This window comes from Bubalus kerabau, chromosome X, assembly GCF_029407905.1.
Source record: "Bubalus kerabau isolate K-KA32 ecotype Philippines breed swamp buffalo chromosome X, PCC_UOA_SB_1v2, whole genome shotgun sequence".
Lineage (NCBI taxonomy): Eukaryota > Metazoa > Chordata > Mammalia > Artiodactyla > Bovidae > Bubalus > Bubalus kerabau.
This window is the reverse complement of record NC_073647.1, coordinates 145,271,043-145,286,575: the sequence shown is the minus strand read 5'-3', so window position 1 is coordinate 145,286,575 and position 15,533 is coordinate 145,271,043. Positions and strand designations below refer to the sequence as shown.

The 15,533-nt window shown below is 41.6% G+C and overlaps 1 protein-coding gene across 4 annotated transcripts in view; it reads left to right on the top strand.

Moving 5' to 3' along the window:
- The window catches only part of MID1 (midline 1), a 195,360-nt gene extending 180,188 nt beyond the window's left edge, over positions 1-15,172 (top strand). For 2 of the 4 annotated variants that reach the window (XM_055565030.1, XM_055565029.1), the window contains exons 8-10: positions 386-547; positions 4,001-4,208; positions 10,979-15,172. In XM_055565030.1, the coding sequence (XP_055421005.1) occupies positions 386-547; positions 4,001-4,208; positions 10,979-11,327 (719 nt within the window). In that variant the 3' untranslated portion in view covers positions 11,328-15,172. Of the gene's footprint in view, positions 1-385; positions 548-4,000; positions 4,213-5,220; positions 5,507-10,978 lie in introns of those variants that run through there. The other 2 variants (XM_055565032.1, XM_055565031.1) reach the window with 2 other exon arrangements.
- Positions 15,173-15,533: the final 361 nt, after the last annotated feature.

The following is a 15,533-nucleotide window of genomic DNA, read 5'->3' as shown; positions in this document are numbered from 1 at the left end:
AAGACTGAACAGTCATCATGATGCAAGTCAGGGGGAGGGATGTGTGGTCACTTGCTTTCTTTCCATCCCACAGCACCTAGTAACACATGACCAGGCATGGCACTTAAGATACTACTGCTCCCATCCACGTGGAACAGAATTTGCAAAACAGTCATCTTAGTTGGTCTTTCCACTTAGAGCACATGGTGAGAATATATAGTAATAAATATAGGTTGCTGTCCTTATTGTAGGCAGACACTGAGCACTCAAGTTGATTGGTGGGCACCTGAAGAAGTCACAAAGCTTTTCATTGCTGATCCCAATAACTGAAAATTCCACAACCTTAATATACAGATTTGCCCCATGCTTGCTCCAAAGGACTCACCACATCTGCTTGGCTTTGCAGGTCTGTGCAACTCGGCCGATAGCTGGATGATCGTGCCCAACATCAAGCAGAACCACTACACGGTCCACGGGCTGCAAAGCGGCACCAAGTACATCTTCATTGTCAAGGCCATCAACCAGGCAGGCAGCCGCAGCAGTGAGCCTGGGAAGTTGAAGACGAACAGTATGTGCCATGAACTCAGCAGAACTATCATCTCTAACCTGCTCTCCTTCCAGCTGCCCCTGGCCCCCTTCATTTCCCTTTTCTCTGTCCCAGGCATTGCTTACAACCTGAGACAGCAAGCAAAGAGCCAGCATGGAGTCAGGGTTTTTCCATCTAATCCTCTATTCCAAGCCTGGCACAGAGCTAGGACTCTGTAAATTGCCAACGGTCTTCTTTTCCATATATGTGTGTGTGTGTGTGCACACTCAAGTCATGTCCGAATCTTTGTGACCCCATGAACTGTAGCCTGCCAGGCTCCTCTGTCCATGGGACTTCCCAGGCAAGAATACTGGAGTGGCTTGCCATTTCTTCCTGCAGGGGATCTTCCCGCCCCAATAGCAGAATCTCAAATTACTAAGTCTTTCTTCAGGTAGCTTCTAGGTCTGTGATTCTCAATAAGAAGTGATTGTGGTCCCCAGAAGAACACTAAGCCACATCTGGAGTCATTTCTGGTTGTTATAGCTGGGTGTTACTGGTGTCGAGTGGTTAGATGCCAGGGGTGATGGGAAACTCCCACTGTGTCCAGGATGGTCCCAACGATGAAGAGTGAACCGGGCCATGCGTACATGCATCTTGTAACACTCATCTCCCGCTCTCTCTCTCTGCCCACATGTGTTTTATTTTATCCTCCTCTTCTTTCTCCACATCTTTTTGGTCTAGAAATATTATGCTATATAATATGGTATTTGTTTGCATAAGACCTCCCAGAAGAAAGTCGATTGGAGTATGTCAACATCACATCATGCTTTAGGGTTGCCAGCCAATCTATAGGAAATACATTTTAAGAAGAACCCTCATTTAACCCAGTCTGTGATTTTAGTAGTCAAGTAACTTAATTTTACTCCACATATCTGTCCTTAAGACACATACTCTTAAACATAAGCTAATTTCTCAAGGGTTCTGCTGGTAGAGAAGGAAATGTCTGTGGGAATAAGGGGGAAAACGAATACATACTGGAAAAAACCTGTAACAGCGTATAGGAAACCCAAATGAACTTTTTGGCCAACCCAATACATACATTGAGGTTAATTCTGTAGAATGGATCTTTGAGGGTTCTTATTTGTACCTTGTTGGTTTTACTAAAGATAATGTATTCATTTCATATGGACAGGTAATCTTGTACTTCTAGACATGCAATCATTGATCAGATGTTGTTAAATTATGTACAAGAGGTTGGTAAACTTTTTCTGTAATGTGCCAAATAGTAACTGTTCTGGGCTGTGCAGGTCAGATGATCTTGGTCACAGGTGTTCAACTCTGGTAGAAAAGCATGGCCTGGCCACGCTTCATTAAAACTTTATTGAAAGACACAGGCAGTGGGCTCAATATGGCCTGCAGGCTGTCGTTTGCCGAACTCTTAGGTATACAGATCTTACAATGCATTGAATTCTTTAGCCAAGTAAATGATTAATTTCTTCTGTGAACTAATCTATCCTCATTAAAGCAAAATCTTTGAACCTAGACAGAGTAGGTCATAGTTTCCTTGAGAAACATATCCATGGCACAAGTGGAATTTGTTCCCTGTGGAGGCAGGGGGTTGGACCTAACACCAGATGGCAAGACCCTGCTCTGCGTATGTGTGGGTCGGGGTGGGAGCGACCCACACATGGATCCATCCATGGAACACGATGGATCTCGCCATTATAAGGCCAGTCTTTTCAATGGCTGTGACCTGATCTTCCTCACTGGGAGAAGGTAAGTATAACACAGCTTCATCTTCAGTGATGGCTGTGCCTTTATGGAATTCCTTCCTAACCACCCAGTAGGGTCCAGTTATTTTTAAGGCACATTCTATCATCACCTTTTTCTTTTTTAAAAATTTGATGGAAGTACAGATTTACAGTGTTGCATTAATTTCTGCTGTAAAGTGATTCAGTTGTACATGTAGATACATTCATTTTTCATATTTTCCATTATGGTTTATCACACCTTTTAAGCCAATCTATCTTCAGACTCTGTTTGTCTTAGCTGGGGTGATCATTCCTGAGGACCTTTTTTTTTTACAAGCCAGGCCAAAATTTAAACTACACATGGACTTCAGTAGGTCTTACAGTCTTTGAGAATACCCCTGCCTGCTCAGCACTTGAGGATTTTCTCAGGTCCCCTTTAAGATTTTCTTTGATATGAACAGAAATCTAAAAATGGGTCAGCAAACTACTGCCCATGGGCCAGATTCAGCTACCTGCTTTTGTAAATAAAGTTTTATTGGCACACAGCACTGCCCATCTGTTCACCTGTGTCTCTGGCTGCTGCCATGTTTCGACCACAGGGTTAAATAGCCCCAGAAGAAACCACATGGCCAGCATAGCTGAAAATAGGAAAAATCTGGCCTCTTACAGAAAAAGTATGCTGGTCCCTGATTTACAAGAAAGAATTTTAGAAGTGCCATTGTCATGTTTTTATCCAAGGAGTGATACCCTTTGGCCTACCTGCATATGATGTAACACACACAACTGCTCCAGGTCTCTGCGTCAGTTTCTCAGCCAGCATCCTGTATTGCCATAGTCAGACTTAGCCAACTGTTTCTGGTGATTGTCTGAGCACTGTGCAGAAGCGGCCTCCCAACACAGCAGTGGAGTTTGAATATCATGGTATTTGCATCACACTGTAATCCGTTTCCTGCCTTTAAGTGTCTGGTACCCAATGTGGTTGAATGACAGGATGGCCCCCACACCAGTGCTGAATTTTCAAAGCAGTAACAGTTAATGAGAGGATGGATATTCAGGTGTGATTCAGCCAGAATTTTACAATGGTTCAATGTTCAAAACACAAACACGAATAAATGAAATAGAGAGGACCTTATTATGTCTATAAAGGAACTTTTACGTCTATAAATGAACTTGGGACTCAAAAACCCAGGTAGGTAGTAACCTGCCACATTTTCCTCCTGATCTTATGGGCTGAAAAATAGCCCATTTGATCATCATTTTAAGCTCATGAGAATACTGCTCTAATTTGGAACAATCTCAAAATAATATAAGCCATTAGAATGTTCTGAACATTAAAACCTGCAGTCTTGATGTGTTTGGTTTCTGAGGTCTATTGAGCATGAATTCATCTGAAGCCGACTGAACAGGGGAATGGTTGAAAATGAAGTCTTCGTTCTCCTCCCTTCCAGGATGACGTAGGCCAGCACATTAACTGTGCTGCTGGTGTGTAGCTGGGATGCCCAGCAAAGCTTGCACCACAGGCTCTGCTTGACCCTCACCCATGCTGTTGTTGAACAGTGAGGGAAGCAACCTTGCACCCACAGCTCAGAGCTGACTGACTGCGAGCTCTCAGAGGCAGGGACATGTTTGTCTGCATGATTTTACAGTCCTTTTTAAAGCTTATTTTGAAAATATGTTCTTGCTTAAGTTAAAATCCACAGTTCTTTTCATCTACCTTTTTTGTGTCTTGTAACCCTGCTTCTAGGCCAACCATTTAAACTGGACCCCAAATCTGCACATCGAAAGCTAAAGGTGTCCCATGATAACTTGACAGTAGAACGTGATGAGTCGTCATCCAAAAAGAGCCACACGCCCGAGCGCTTCACCAGCCAAGGCAGCTATGGCGTAGCTGGAAACGTGTTCATTGATAGCGGCCGCCATTACTGGGAAGTGGTCATAAGCGGAAGCACGTGGTAGGTACTTTGACTGAAATGTATTCTCTTTCACATTCTCCTCCACCGTAGATGATCACAAGATATTGAACATAGCCCCCTGTGCTGCACAGCATGACCTTATTCCCCACCTTTTATACATAGTAGTTTGTATCTGCCAATCCCAAACTCCTAATTTAGCCCTCCTCTCTCCCCACTTTGGTTATCACAAGTTTGTTTTTTGTGTCTGTGAGTCTGTTTGTTTTGTAAATAAGTCCATTAGTGTCATATTTTAGATTCCACACATAAGTGATATCATATGATATTTGTCTGACTTACTCCACTGAGTATGATCATCTCTGGGTCCATCCATGTTGCTGCAAGTGGCATTATTTCATTCTTTTTTATAGCTGAGTAGTATTCCATTGGGTGTATGTACCACACCTTCTTTATCCATTCAGCTATTGATGGATATTGTCCTATAATTATTATAAAAAAAAGCATATCTCATTCTATACTTTGTCAGACCATCAACCCAGCCCAAGGTCCATCTTGAAGAATAATATGCAAAAAAGCTTTATCAGGCAGCTGTTGCTATAGTAATGCTGCATAATAAACACCCCAAAACTCAGTAGCTTCAACCAACAATCAGTTACTACTGTTCACTGACACTCACATCTCTGGGATAGCTGATCAAGGCTAATCTCAACTGGGCCTTGCTTTAAGCTTCAGGTTGGATCTAGGTCTGTTCCATGGGTTTCTTCATCCTGTTTGGACACGTGGGCTACTCAGGTCATGTCCTTCTTGAAGAATCTGAGAGTACAAACCCAACTACACAAGCACATTTCAAACCTCTGCTTGTATCATGTCTTACTAACTTCCCATTGGCCAAAGCCAGTCCCATAGCCAGGCTCAAGGCCAGTGGTACAGGGAAGTATATTCCTCCCATGGAGTTGAGAGGAGAGAGTGAATATGTACTAAGCAATCATTTAATCTACCATTTGGCCAATAAGAAAAATAACTCATTTTAACTCCATCCATTTTCTATTTGCAGCAAGACTTGAGCCCCAGTCCCTGTGAAAGCTAGTATGCTAATACTGCCCTGTCATGCCTTAAAGCATGGGTCAGCCGACTACAGCCAAACCTGGCCCACTGTGTGTTCTTATAAATAAACTATTTATGGGAACACAGCCAGGCCCATTCTTTTCCATATTGTCTATGGCTACCTTTGAGCCACACAGCAGAGTTGATTAGGTAAGACAAAATTCTGTGGTCCACAAGGCCAAAATATTAGCTCTCTGGCCTTTACAGAGAAAATTCACCAATTCCTACTTTAATTCCTGCTCTTCATCACCGAAGTTAATTTCTGTTGCCTTGTATGTTTTGTGACTCTAAACTGGGCCCATCAGTGCTGGGGGGGGGAAGCAGTGATCCTCGGCCGAGACTCATTTCAAAATGTCCCTTAGATCCAGCCCAGTGACTTGAGCCCACTGAGTTCTCTAAGCCCAAGGGGTGGAGGTCAGGGCAGTGGACATGGGAATTAGTGAACTCTGCCAAGTTCACCTTACAAAACTGACCTTGCCCGTTCCACAGCCACAAACCGTACCTCATACCCTGCCCTTCTGTCTCATAGATGCCCACTTAAATAGCTCCCTTTATGACCAATTATAATTTTTACTAACCAGCCTTTATCTGGCACAACTTTATGCCAGGCACTGGCATAAGCATTTTACAAATGGTAGCTCATTTATTGATCCTAACAGTCCCAGAAATGTAAGTACTAATACCCCATTTTACAGATGAGCTGACTGAGGCCCAAGGTCACACAGCTCATAGGTGCAATCAGGGTACAAGCTGTTAGCCAAAGGTCCACAAATGTTGTCTGTAAAGTGCCAGAGAGCCAGTATTTCTGGTTTGCAGGCCAGATGATTTTCTCCCAACTGGTCACCTCTACTGTTGTGGGGGAAAAGCAGCCATAGACCACACATTCATGAATGGGTGCAAATAAAACTTTATAAAACCAACCAGAGGCCCAGATTTGGTAAAATGCTACAGCCACTATGGAAACCAGTATGGAATTTCCTTAAAAAAAAACTAATAAAAATAGAAGTACCACATGATCCAGCAATCCCACCCCTGGGCATATATCCAGAGAAAAGCATGCTTTGAAAAAATACATGTACCCCAAAGTACACAGCAGTGCTATTCACAATAGCCAAGACATGGAAGCCACCTAAATGTCCATCAACAGAATAAAGAAGATATGGTATATATACACAATGGAATATTACTCAGCTATTAAAAAAAGAGTGAAACAATGCCATTCACAGCAGTATGAATGGACCTAGAGATGATCATAGTAACAGAAGTCAGAAAGACAAATACCACGTGATAGCACTTATATGTGGAATCTAAAATATGATACAAGTGAACTTATCTAAGAAGCAGAAACAGACTCAGGTGGAAAACAGGCTTATGGTTGCCAGGGAAGGAGGGGATGGGATGGACTGGGAGTTTGGGACTGGCAGATGCAAACTATTACATACAGAATAAACAATAAGGTCCTATTGTATAGCATTGGGAACTGTGTTCAATATCCTGTAATAATTAGTCATAAAAAGAAGAATGAAATAATGCCATTTGCAGCAACATGGATGGACCTAGAGATTATCATACTAAGTGAAATCAGACAGAGAAAGACAAATATATGATATCACTTATATGTGGAATCTAAAAAGATGATACAAGTGAACTATTTACAAAACAGAAATAGAGTCACATATATAGAAAACAAACTTATGGTTATCAGGGACAAAAGAGGGGAGGGTTAAATTGGGCAATTGGGATTAACACATACACATTATTTACTATATATAAAACAGACAACTAATAAAGACCTATGGTATAGCACAGGGAACTCTACTCAATACTCTGTAATGACCTATATGGGAAAAGAGTCTAAAAAAGAGTGGATACGTGTAGGTGCTCAGTTGCTTCAGTCATGTCCAACTCTGTGCAACGCTATGGACCAGAGCCAACCAGTCTCCTGGGTCCGTGGGATTCCCCAGGCAAGAATACTGGAGTGGGTTGATGTGCCCTCCTCCAGAGGATCTTCCCAAGATATGTGTATTATATATAACTGGTTCACTTTGTTGTACACCTGAAACTAACACAACATTGTCAAATCAGCTGCTCCAAGAGATTTTTTTAAAATATATCCTGTAATAAACCATAAAGGAAAAAAAACTTTAAGGCTTACTGTGGTGTACTTAATAAGTGATAGTTGAATCTTTGCTTTAAAAATAAAAACAAACCCTAAAACTGAAAACTGCCTAACTTGCAGATGATGAGTATGGTAACAGTATTTAGTTATGAGATAAAGATGCTAAAACACTTATTTTACAAAAAAGAAACCTTTCAGTTCAAGTCTATGCAAACAATGTAGTATGTCTAAGTCCTTTACAGTGTTGATACACATTCATAAGATTGGGTGTTGTCTTTTTCCAAACGGTTTGCATATTAGCCAAGCAAGTAGGTTTTTTCCCCTCTTGTGACCCTCAAGGTTCTCTTTGCTCAGAACATCCCTGCTTCAACATCCCTCTGAAGGATGAAGGACAGATCCTCCCCCTATATTTGGCTCTGGTCCAGGCTGGCATTTACAATGTGTAGCTGCACTGGGGCAAGATAAAAGCCCAAAGGAAAATACAGTGAATTTTTGCAGGTGCAAAAGAGCAAACATTTCTAGTTAATTAACGGGCTCTGTTAATCTGGGACAGAATCCAGTGTCTAAATAATTACAACCCCCTTAATAATTACTTATGATAAATGATACCTGATCATTATGATCTCATCCCCATTGACGAATGGTGTGGGGAATTCCACTACACCACTTCAGTTATACAAACACAGATCAGCATTACCTTGAAAACACCAGATGTCAAAACCAACTCGTGAGGCAGGGGGAAAATATTCTCACATTAATTGCCACACTTCAGATCTTTACAAACTCGTGTCTGTTTCAGAAAATTCTCACGTAGAAAGTAGTTTAACATTTCCTGGGAGGTGTTAGCGAGGAAAAGGTGACCTTTACTATCAAATGCCTGTAATACTTTGATTTGCAACAGCTAATAATGCATGTATTTTCTTGTGAAGTATAGTGCTGACTTGAAATTTACTTGTATGTTATAATCCATGCTATGGGGCATGTTAACATTGCTCTGAGAAACATCATTTTATACTTTTTGAATTCTCTGAGTCTCACTGCATACCTTAATGGAACATTGCCTTCCGCCTGCACCTTTCAAGCTCACTGGAAATATGCACATAATTTTACAGATTAATGATAATATAATGGTATTTTCCATTGCTTAATGGACTAGACACGTAGTTATTTTCTTACTCTAATGCTGTTAATGTGCTCTTGGTATTTTAGGAAACGGTGTTAACTAAATGTGGGTTCATGCAAAGATTACAGGAACCCAACTTAAGGGAGAAGGGGCGAGAGTCTAGATTTTGCTCATTTTAACCTTCTCTTGGTTTTCCCATTTGCTAAATGAAGTCAGTCATACTTGCCACAGCTACTCCATAGGGGGTTCAATTAAGGTTCAAATGGGAAAGGAATGTCAAAGTTCTTTACTAAAAAATAAAAATGGTGTACAAGCAGCAAGAAGGAAACAATACAAAAATGTGGCTATTTTGTGATGCAAATGCAAGTTTCAAATTATCTGAAAAGGGAAATGGTGTCTGCCAGGACAGATAGAACGTCTTGCAGGAAAATACCGAAAAGTGCAAAACAAAAACATTTCCAAAGTGTCTGTTAGGGTTCAGAGAAAAAGAAAAGTCTTTTTCTAGGTATACCAAGGAGAAAGAGGGCCAAGGCTTCTGGGAGCCCGCTACTCCTCTCCTGGAAGGCGGAAAGCTATTCACAGCTCAGAGGCAAGGTACAGGAGTCTGCCCAGAAACTTCCACAGACCTCACGTGTGCTGTCTACTGTCTGGAAAACAGTGTTTTGCCTTCTCTTAGAACTTCTGGATCTTGTGCACGGGTGTCAGTGGCAGAATCTGATCCGGACTCCATATTGGAAAGAGGATTCTGGGAAATGCAGCCCCAGGAGTGTCCCTAAAATGCTGAACAGAATTGACGAGGGTGAAGTGCAGAGGTTTGACAGCACACAGGCTGGTACCCTATGCTTGCCAGAGGATCAGTTCCATCCTCTCTTAATTCAGTCATGGTGTGTTTTCTTTTTTGAACACATCACTCTTTAAGTGATTATATTCTAAATCCAGCACATGATGTTTGAAAGAATGTCATTATGTCAAGACCAGTGCAGTTTTTCTCTCTACGGCAGGTAATGTACCATATGTCAACATCCAGTTAGACTGGTTTCTACTATAACATGTTAAGAATTGAACTCTGAATCATTCACTATTTATTAAGAATGATGGGTTTTGCTTATCTTGTTGTTTAGTTGCTAAGTAGTGTCCAACTCTTTTGCGGATACAGCCCACCAGGCTCCTCTGTCCATGGAGTTCTCCAGGCAAGAATACTGGAGTGGGTTGCCATTTCCTCCTTCAGGGGATCTTCCCGACCCAGGGATTGAACCCACATCTGCATTAACAGGCATATTCTTTATCACTGGGACCCAGGGATTGAACCCACATCTCCTGCATTAACAGGCATATTCTTTATCACTGGGAAGCCCTTGCTTATCGTAATAGCTGAGAAATACTACATTATGGAGGCATGTTTCAGCAGGCTGAAAAGAGATTAAGAAGCTTAGAACACTGTAGAAAGAATTTAGAACTTTTTTTTTGAGCGGTGACAGAACATTTAGATTAACTAGGATATCCACCAGCTCAGAGACATTCAGGATGTTTGTAAATACAGTAGGAAATAAAACCAAAAGGGCTCCTCTGGTGAGAAAAGGCATTAGGGAGTGTTGTTTAAGTCATGTGGCCTTTTAAATCATCCTCGGGTCAAATTCCTATTCTGGTAGTTATTAGTCATGTGTCATTGGGCAAAGATCATAAAATAACAATTACTGACTATTCTATGCCAGGTCTTAGGCCCAGGATCTTAAACACATATTCTTTTCTTAACTCCTCAAAATAACTCTGAGACACAATGACAATCATTGTCCCTGTGTTACAGATGAGAAAACTGAGGCTAGGAGATGACAAAGAACCTATCCCCATAAATGAAACTCATTTTCCATGCTTGCCTTGTGAAGTCATGGAAGATGACAGGCAAGATGTCAGTTGAAAAATTCAAAGAAGATCAGAAGATCTTTAGAAGGTCAGAAGAAGTCTAGGGCTGTGCTGTCCGAGATGGTAGCTATGGGCTACACGCAGCTCTTGAAACTAACTTGACTGTAATTAACTTAAAAGTCCAATTCCTCAGTCTCACCAGCCACAGTTCAAGTGCCCAATAGCTACATGCAGCTTGTGGCTACCATATTGAACAGAGCAGAACATGTCAGTCATTGCAGAAAGTTCTACTGGATGCCACTGGTCTCACGAATCTACTGCATGGGTCTTCATGAATGTAAAAAAAAAAAAAAAAAAAGACAGCCAAATACAAAGTTCTGATTCTCTCATAACATCCGCACAGTAAACAGGAATTTGAGTCAGTATAATGGCCCCTTTCTGCCAACTCTTATGTCCAGAAGGGAAGAAGATGGGGAAGAGGGGTCAGGGTTCTTGCCCAAGCTTTCACTAAAGAGGGAATAGGGATGACCAAGGATCACAGAAAGGATTTCATGTATGTGTGCAATGTGGCTCATGGTTCTTGTCATTGCTCTTTTGTGTCTGCAGGTATGCCATTGGCCTTGCATACAAGTCAGCCCCAAAGCACGAGTGGATTGGCAAGAACTCTGCTTCCTGGGCGCTGTGCCGCTGCCACAATACCTGGGTGGTAAGACACAACAGCAAGGAGATCCCCATCGAGCCAGCCCCCCACCTCCGGCGCGTCGGCATTCTGCTCGACTACGATAATGGCTCCATCGCTTTCTATGATGCCTTGAACTCCATCCACCTCTACACTTTCGACATCACATTCTCGCAGCCCGTGTGCCCCACCTTCACTGTGTGGAACAAATGTCTGACCATCATAACAGGCCTTCCCATCCCCGACCATCTAGACTGTACAGAGCAGCTGCCCTGAGCATGTGGAGCTGGTTTCTGGGGGATATAAAGGGTGGTGGCCACCATTTTGGGGACTGAGAAAGCACAGGCTTCCAGAATGTGGTTAAATCTCACAAAAAGCATCCAGAAATCAGCTAAGATAGGACTCCCAATGGGTGATTCCCCCCTTTCACTGTGTTTTGTATTAAGTACAGGCTTTAATAATTTCTTCACCCTGTTTTTGTATTTACAGGAAAATTTATAGATTATTTATAATAGGAACATAACCGGGGATTACAACTCTTAGGAATTCTCTGGTTTTGCACATTAGGAGGCCTGTAAGTTTTATCAGTTCTTGACAACCTTTATTCTCAGCACAAGTCTCTGAGCTTGAGAAACAAGATCTTTTGTAGTTTTGTGTTTCTCCACCTTCTCACATCCTCTTTCCTACAGATCTCATGGCAGGTCCTGTCACCCCAACACTAACAATATGCCACTATTTTCAAACTAAAAAAAATAGTTTTGAACCTAGTAGGGAAGTAAGTGGGCTTTCTGACTTGGTTTCTTGTGAAGCATTCGGCAATGTCAGAAGGATTTATGGATCAAGTAGGATGGAGACAGCAACACAGAAGAGGGAAAGACTTGACTTGGGAGCCGGGGATCTGCTATTGCAAAACCTGTAATTACTCTTCCATGGTTCGTAGGATGATGCTGGGAGAACACGAACAATGAGATTGCAATTGAAAAAATTCACCTTGGATCCTACTGATGATTGAAAAATTCAGGCCAATTTGTGTTTTCTCGGAAGTGGGATTCTGTGTCATGATAGAAATCTATTTCCTTCTTCCTTTTACTAGTTTCTTTAGGCCTGTGAAGTTTCTTCAGTATGTTTACTAGCTGTCCTGTGTCCCACTCCCCCTGAATAATTTTTGTCACTGGGGCTGAGGAAATAAACATTTTCTGTCACAAATGGCAGCACCACTTTGGATCGATTTTGCTCTCTAGGACATCAACATATAGCCCCAACCACCAATACCACATCCAACCATAAGTCACCAAAAAACATTTGTATTTATGAGTTGGTAATGACAAGGGACATTGCATAAAGTACTCTTCTCTAGTATACGTGCTTCAAAAGTTATAATAAACAGACCTTTAAACACATCTCGAAAGATGTAGAAGTCCCTCTATATTCTAGTATAGTTAAATAGAGTTGTAAGAAAACAAAAAAATCAAACTCACTATTCTCATTTTGGAACCTGCTAGTAGAACCTGCTAATGTCATGTCAGATACAATGCTCAGTGTGCTGACCTAAGACATTGGAGTGGTCCATGACATAAGGCTTTTTTGCCTTCCCTGGTGGCTCAGTGGTAAAGACTCCACCTGCAGTGCAGGAGACCCAGGTTCGATCCCTGGGTCGGGAAGATTCCCTGGAGAAGGGAATGGCAACCCATTCCAGTATTCTCGCCTAGAGAATCCCATGGACAGAGGAGCCTGGCGGGCTACAGTCCATGGGGTCACAAAGAGTCAGATATGACTGAGCGACTGACACTTTCACACTAAGCCATCCTTGGACTCGAACCAGGAATCTGGCAATGGTTCTACCTTGATGAAGGGCATGACATCTCTCAACCATTTCATTGCTAAAATTTATCTGGGCTGCTGGGGTGGCCGTTTTGACAGACTGGGGGATTTAGACACTTTTTATTGGTTTTGTTTTTGAGCAAATCAACGAATTGTTTCTTTAAAATTCGTTCACCGACCCACTGTTTCAGCATCGCATTATGTGATCATGAGTCTGGGTTTCAGGGGCAGCTTCCCCAGGGCTTCTGCCTCTACAATGGCAGATGCACTCCTTTTTCTTAACAGATAGATTCTATATATTTACTATATTATTTATACCCAGATGAATATTTTGATAGTGACTTAGAACAATTTCACATCTAAAAGATGGATGCCTCAATGGAAAAAAACTACTCAGTCTCTGCCAACTTAATGGAATTTTTTTCTTTTTACAAGAGAAAAACAATGTGCATTAGGCTTCCCTGAATATACCAAAAGGGTTGGCTTAATAATTTTTACAAACTTTTTTGGTAGCTGAATAATGGATATTTTCATGCACTTTGTACACTAACAGGTTTTAAATAAAAGGGTCTAAAACTCAGCTTCTGAGATTTTTTAAATCATGGTCTCCAGGTACAATAAATTCTCCAGTTTGCCTTATGATGTTAATCTAAAGCATTTATGAGGACAATATTGCCATGAACTATAATGCTTTTTCAGTATAAAGAAGTTACTACTCCAGTTTTCACTGCAAGCCATTTAGGTTATGTTTTGGCTATTTTTATAAGGATGAGGGATTATGTTATCATTTTGTTGTGGAAGTCTCACTCTTTGCTAACTTAAAAACATTGTGGATTGTAGCAATTACTATTTCCATGTTGTCATATTTACTGGAAAATATGTATATGATGAAAGGCCACAGTGTTTACTTTCATTACTGTAATGATGTAGACAAAATTTCCATGTGGATTTTTTTTTGAAAGTCTGAAAAATATATGCTATCAACATTTGTTGCAGTAGAATTCTTTAAAAGGATTGGGGGCACGGCATTTTGTTTTGAGATTCTTACTTCACAGAAGGCATCACAATACAGGGGAAGAAGAGCTGGCAGTGCCAGTTAAATTAATACACAAAATTGATGCAACGCCAACCAAGGCTTCCAGGTCCAACGTCGTGGGTGTGTGAACACTGCTGGCACCATCTTGAAATGCTCAGTAATGCCTGGACGAGGGGTTCTACATTTTCGTTTAGAACTGGGCCTCGCAAATTATGTAGCCAGTCCTCAAAACTGAACTCTGAAACATGGTACCTCTCTCCTGATGGATAGAAATGAAGAACCCTGAATCCACCATCACAAGTGGCTGACAATATAATTCAAGTAGGAATCTAGATGGATTAAGATGGAGAGTGGGCTTGGGTGAAGATTTTCTTTCTGGCTTTAAAAGAAAGTGACTTCAAAAACTGCACATGTTGATGAGAGTTTCTGCTGGAGAAGAGGCAAAGGCCTGAGGACCAACAGGCATTTTATTATGGTACTGAGATCTCGAGACTTTCTGAGGAACCAAACCAGTGCCCCCCAGCGAACATGGAATTCCATTTCAGCTCCAGGCACATGGGCAGTGCCTGCAGAAACACACACATGTCTGTTCGCATACATGTGCTTTTGGTGTTGGGAACCAGATGATCTGCTCTACCCTTATAAAATGTCTTTAAAAAAAAAAGGATACAAAGATGGTAATGGGGATGGGAGAATGTTTTTAAAATAGTGCTTCTGAACATGGGGGCAATCTGGCAGTGTCTGGAGTCATTTTGGGTTGTTGCAACTTGGGAAAGGAGGTGCCCCCAGCATCTAGTGGGTAGAGACCAGAAATGCTGCTCAACATCCTATGGTGTACAGCACAGCCCCCATGACGAAGGATTATCTGGCCCAAAATATCAATAGTGCCACAAACAAGAAACTCTTACTAATTTTTAAGCAAAACTCTCACCAATTTTTTCTTTTCACTCGTGATTGATTCAATGCCTGGTATATCAAAAAAGAAACCGGGCACCAAAACCTTCACCTTTAAAAAAATATTTACAAAATTGTTCAGAAAATCTGAAAGGCAATGCAAGCCTTTGTAAATGGGAATCCACTGACAAGTGTCACAAAGATGCAGATGTGATTTGCTTGGTCGGGAAATGAAAGTCTGTATGCTGCTCTTTTCACCCGAACAAGTTCAGTTCCTGGTACTTGAGTCATGCTGTCACACCCTCAGCCCAAGCTCTCCATTGCTGTTGCTTTCTGGTTTAAAATAAAATCACTTTTGTGGTTCCCACGCCCTCTGTCTCTGCCTGTGTCTGTTGCCTTGTTACCAAGGCGTGTTTTCACCTTCACTGTTTCTACACATATTTATTCAACTTCTGCTAATCCTTCTACCACTTTGCAACATATAATCCATTTTCTTTTATGCCTGAAACATTCCAGTGTCCACCATCCAGCCTCTCCCTAATCAAAATACAGGTAATTGACAAGATGCAAAATAGTATCCCACCCTTCCCTCCCCCTGGGAATTTAAAACACAGTAAGAGAAAACCTGTACAGGAGCAGAGATCAGAAGAATGGCTTGGTTTCTAGACTTCCAGAGCGGGTGGAGGAGAGGAGGGCATGGAGGGTGTGTATGGATGGGTGAGGTCTTGACA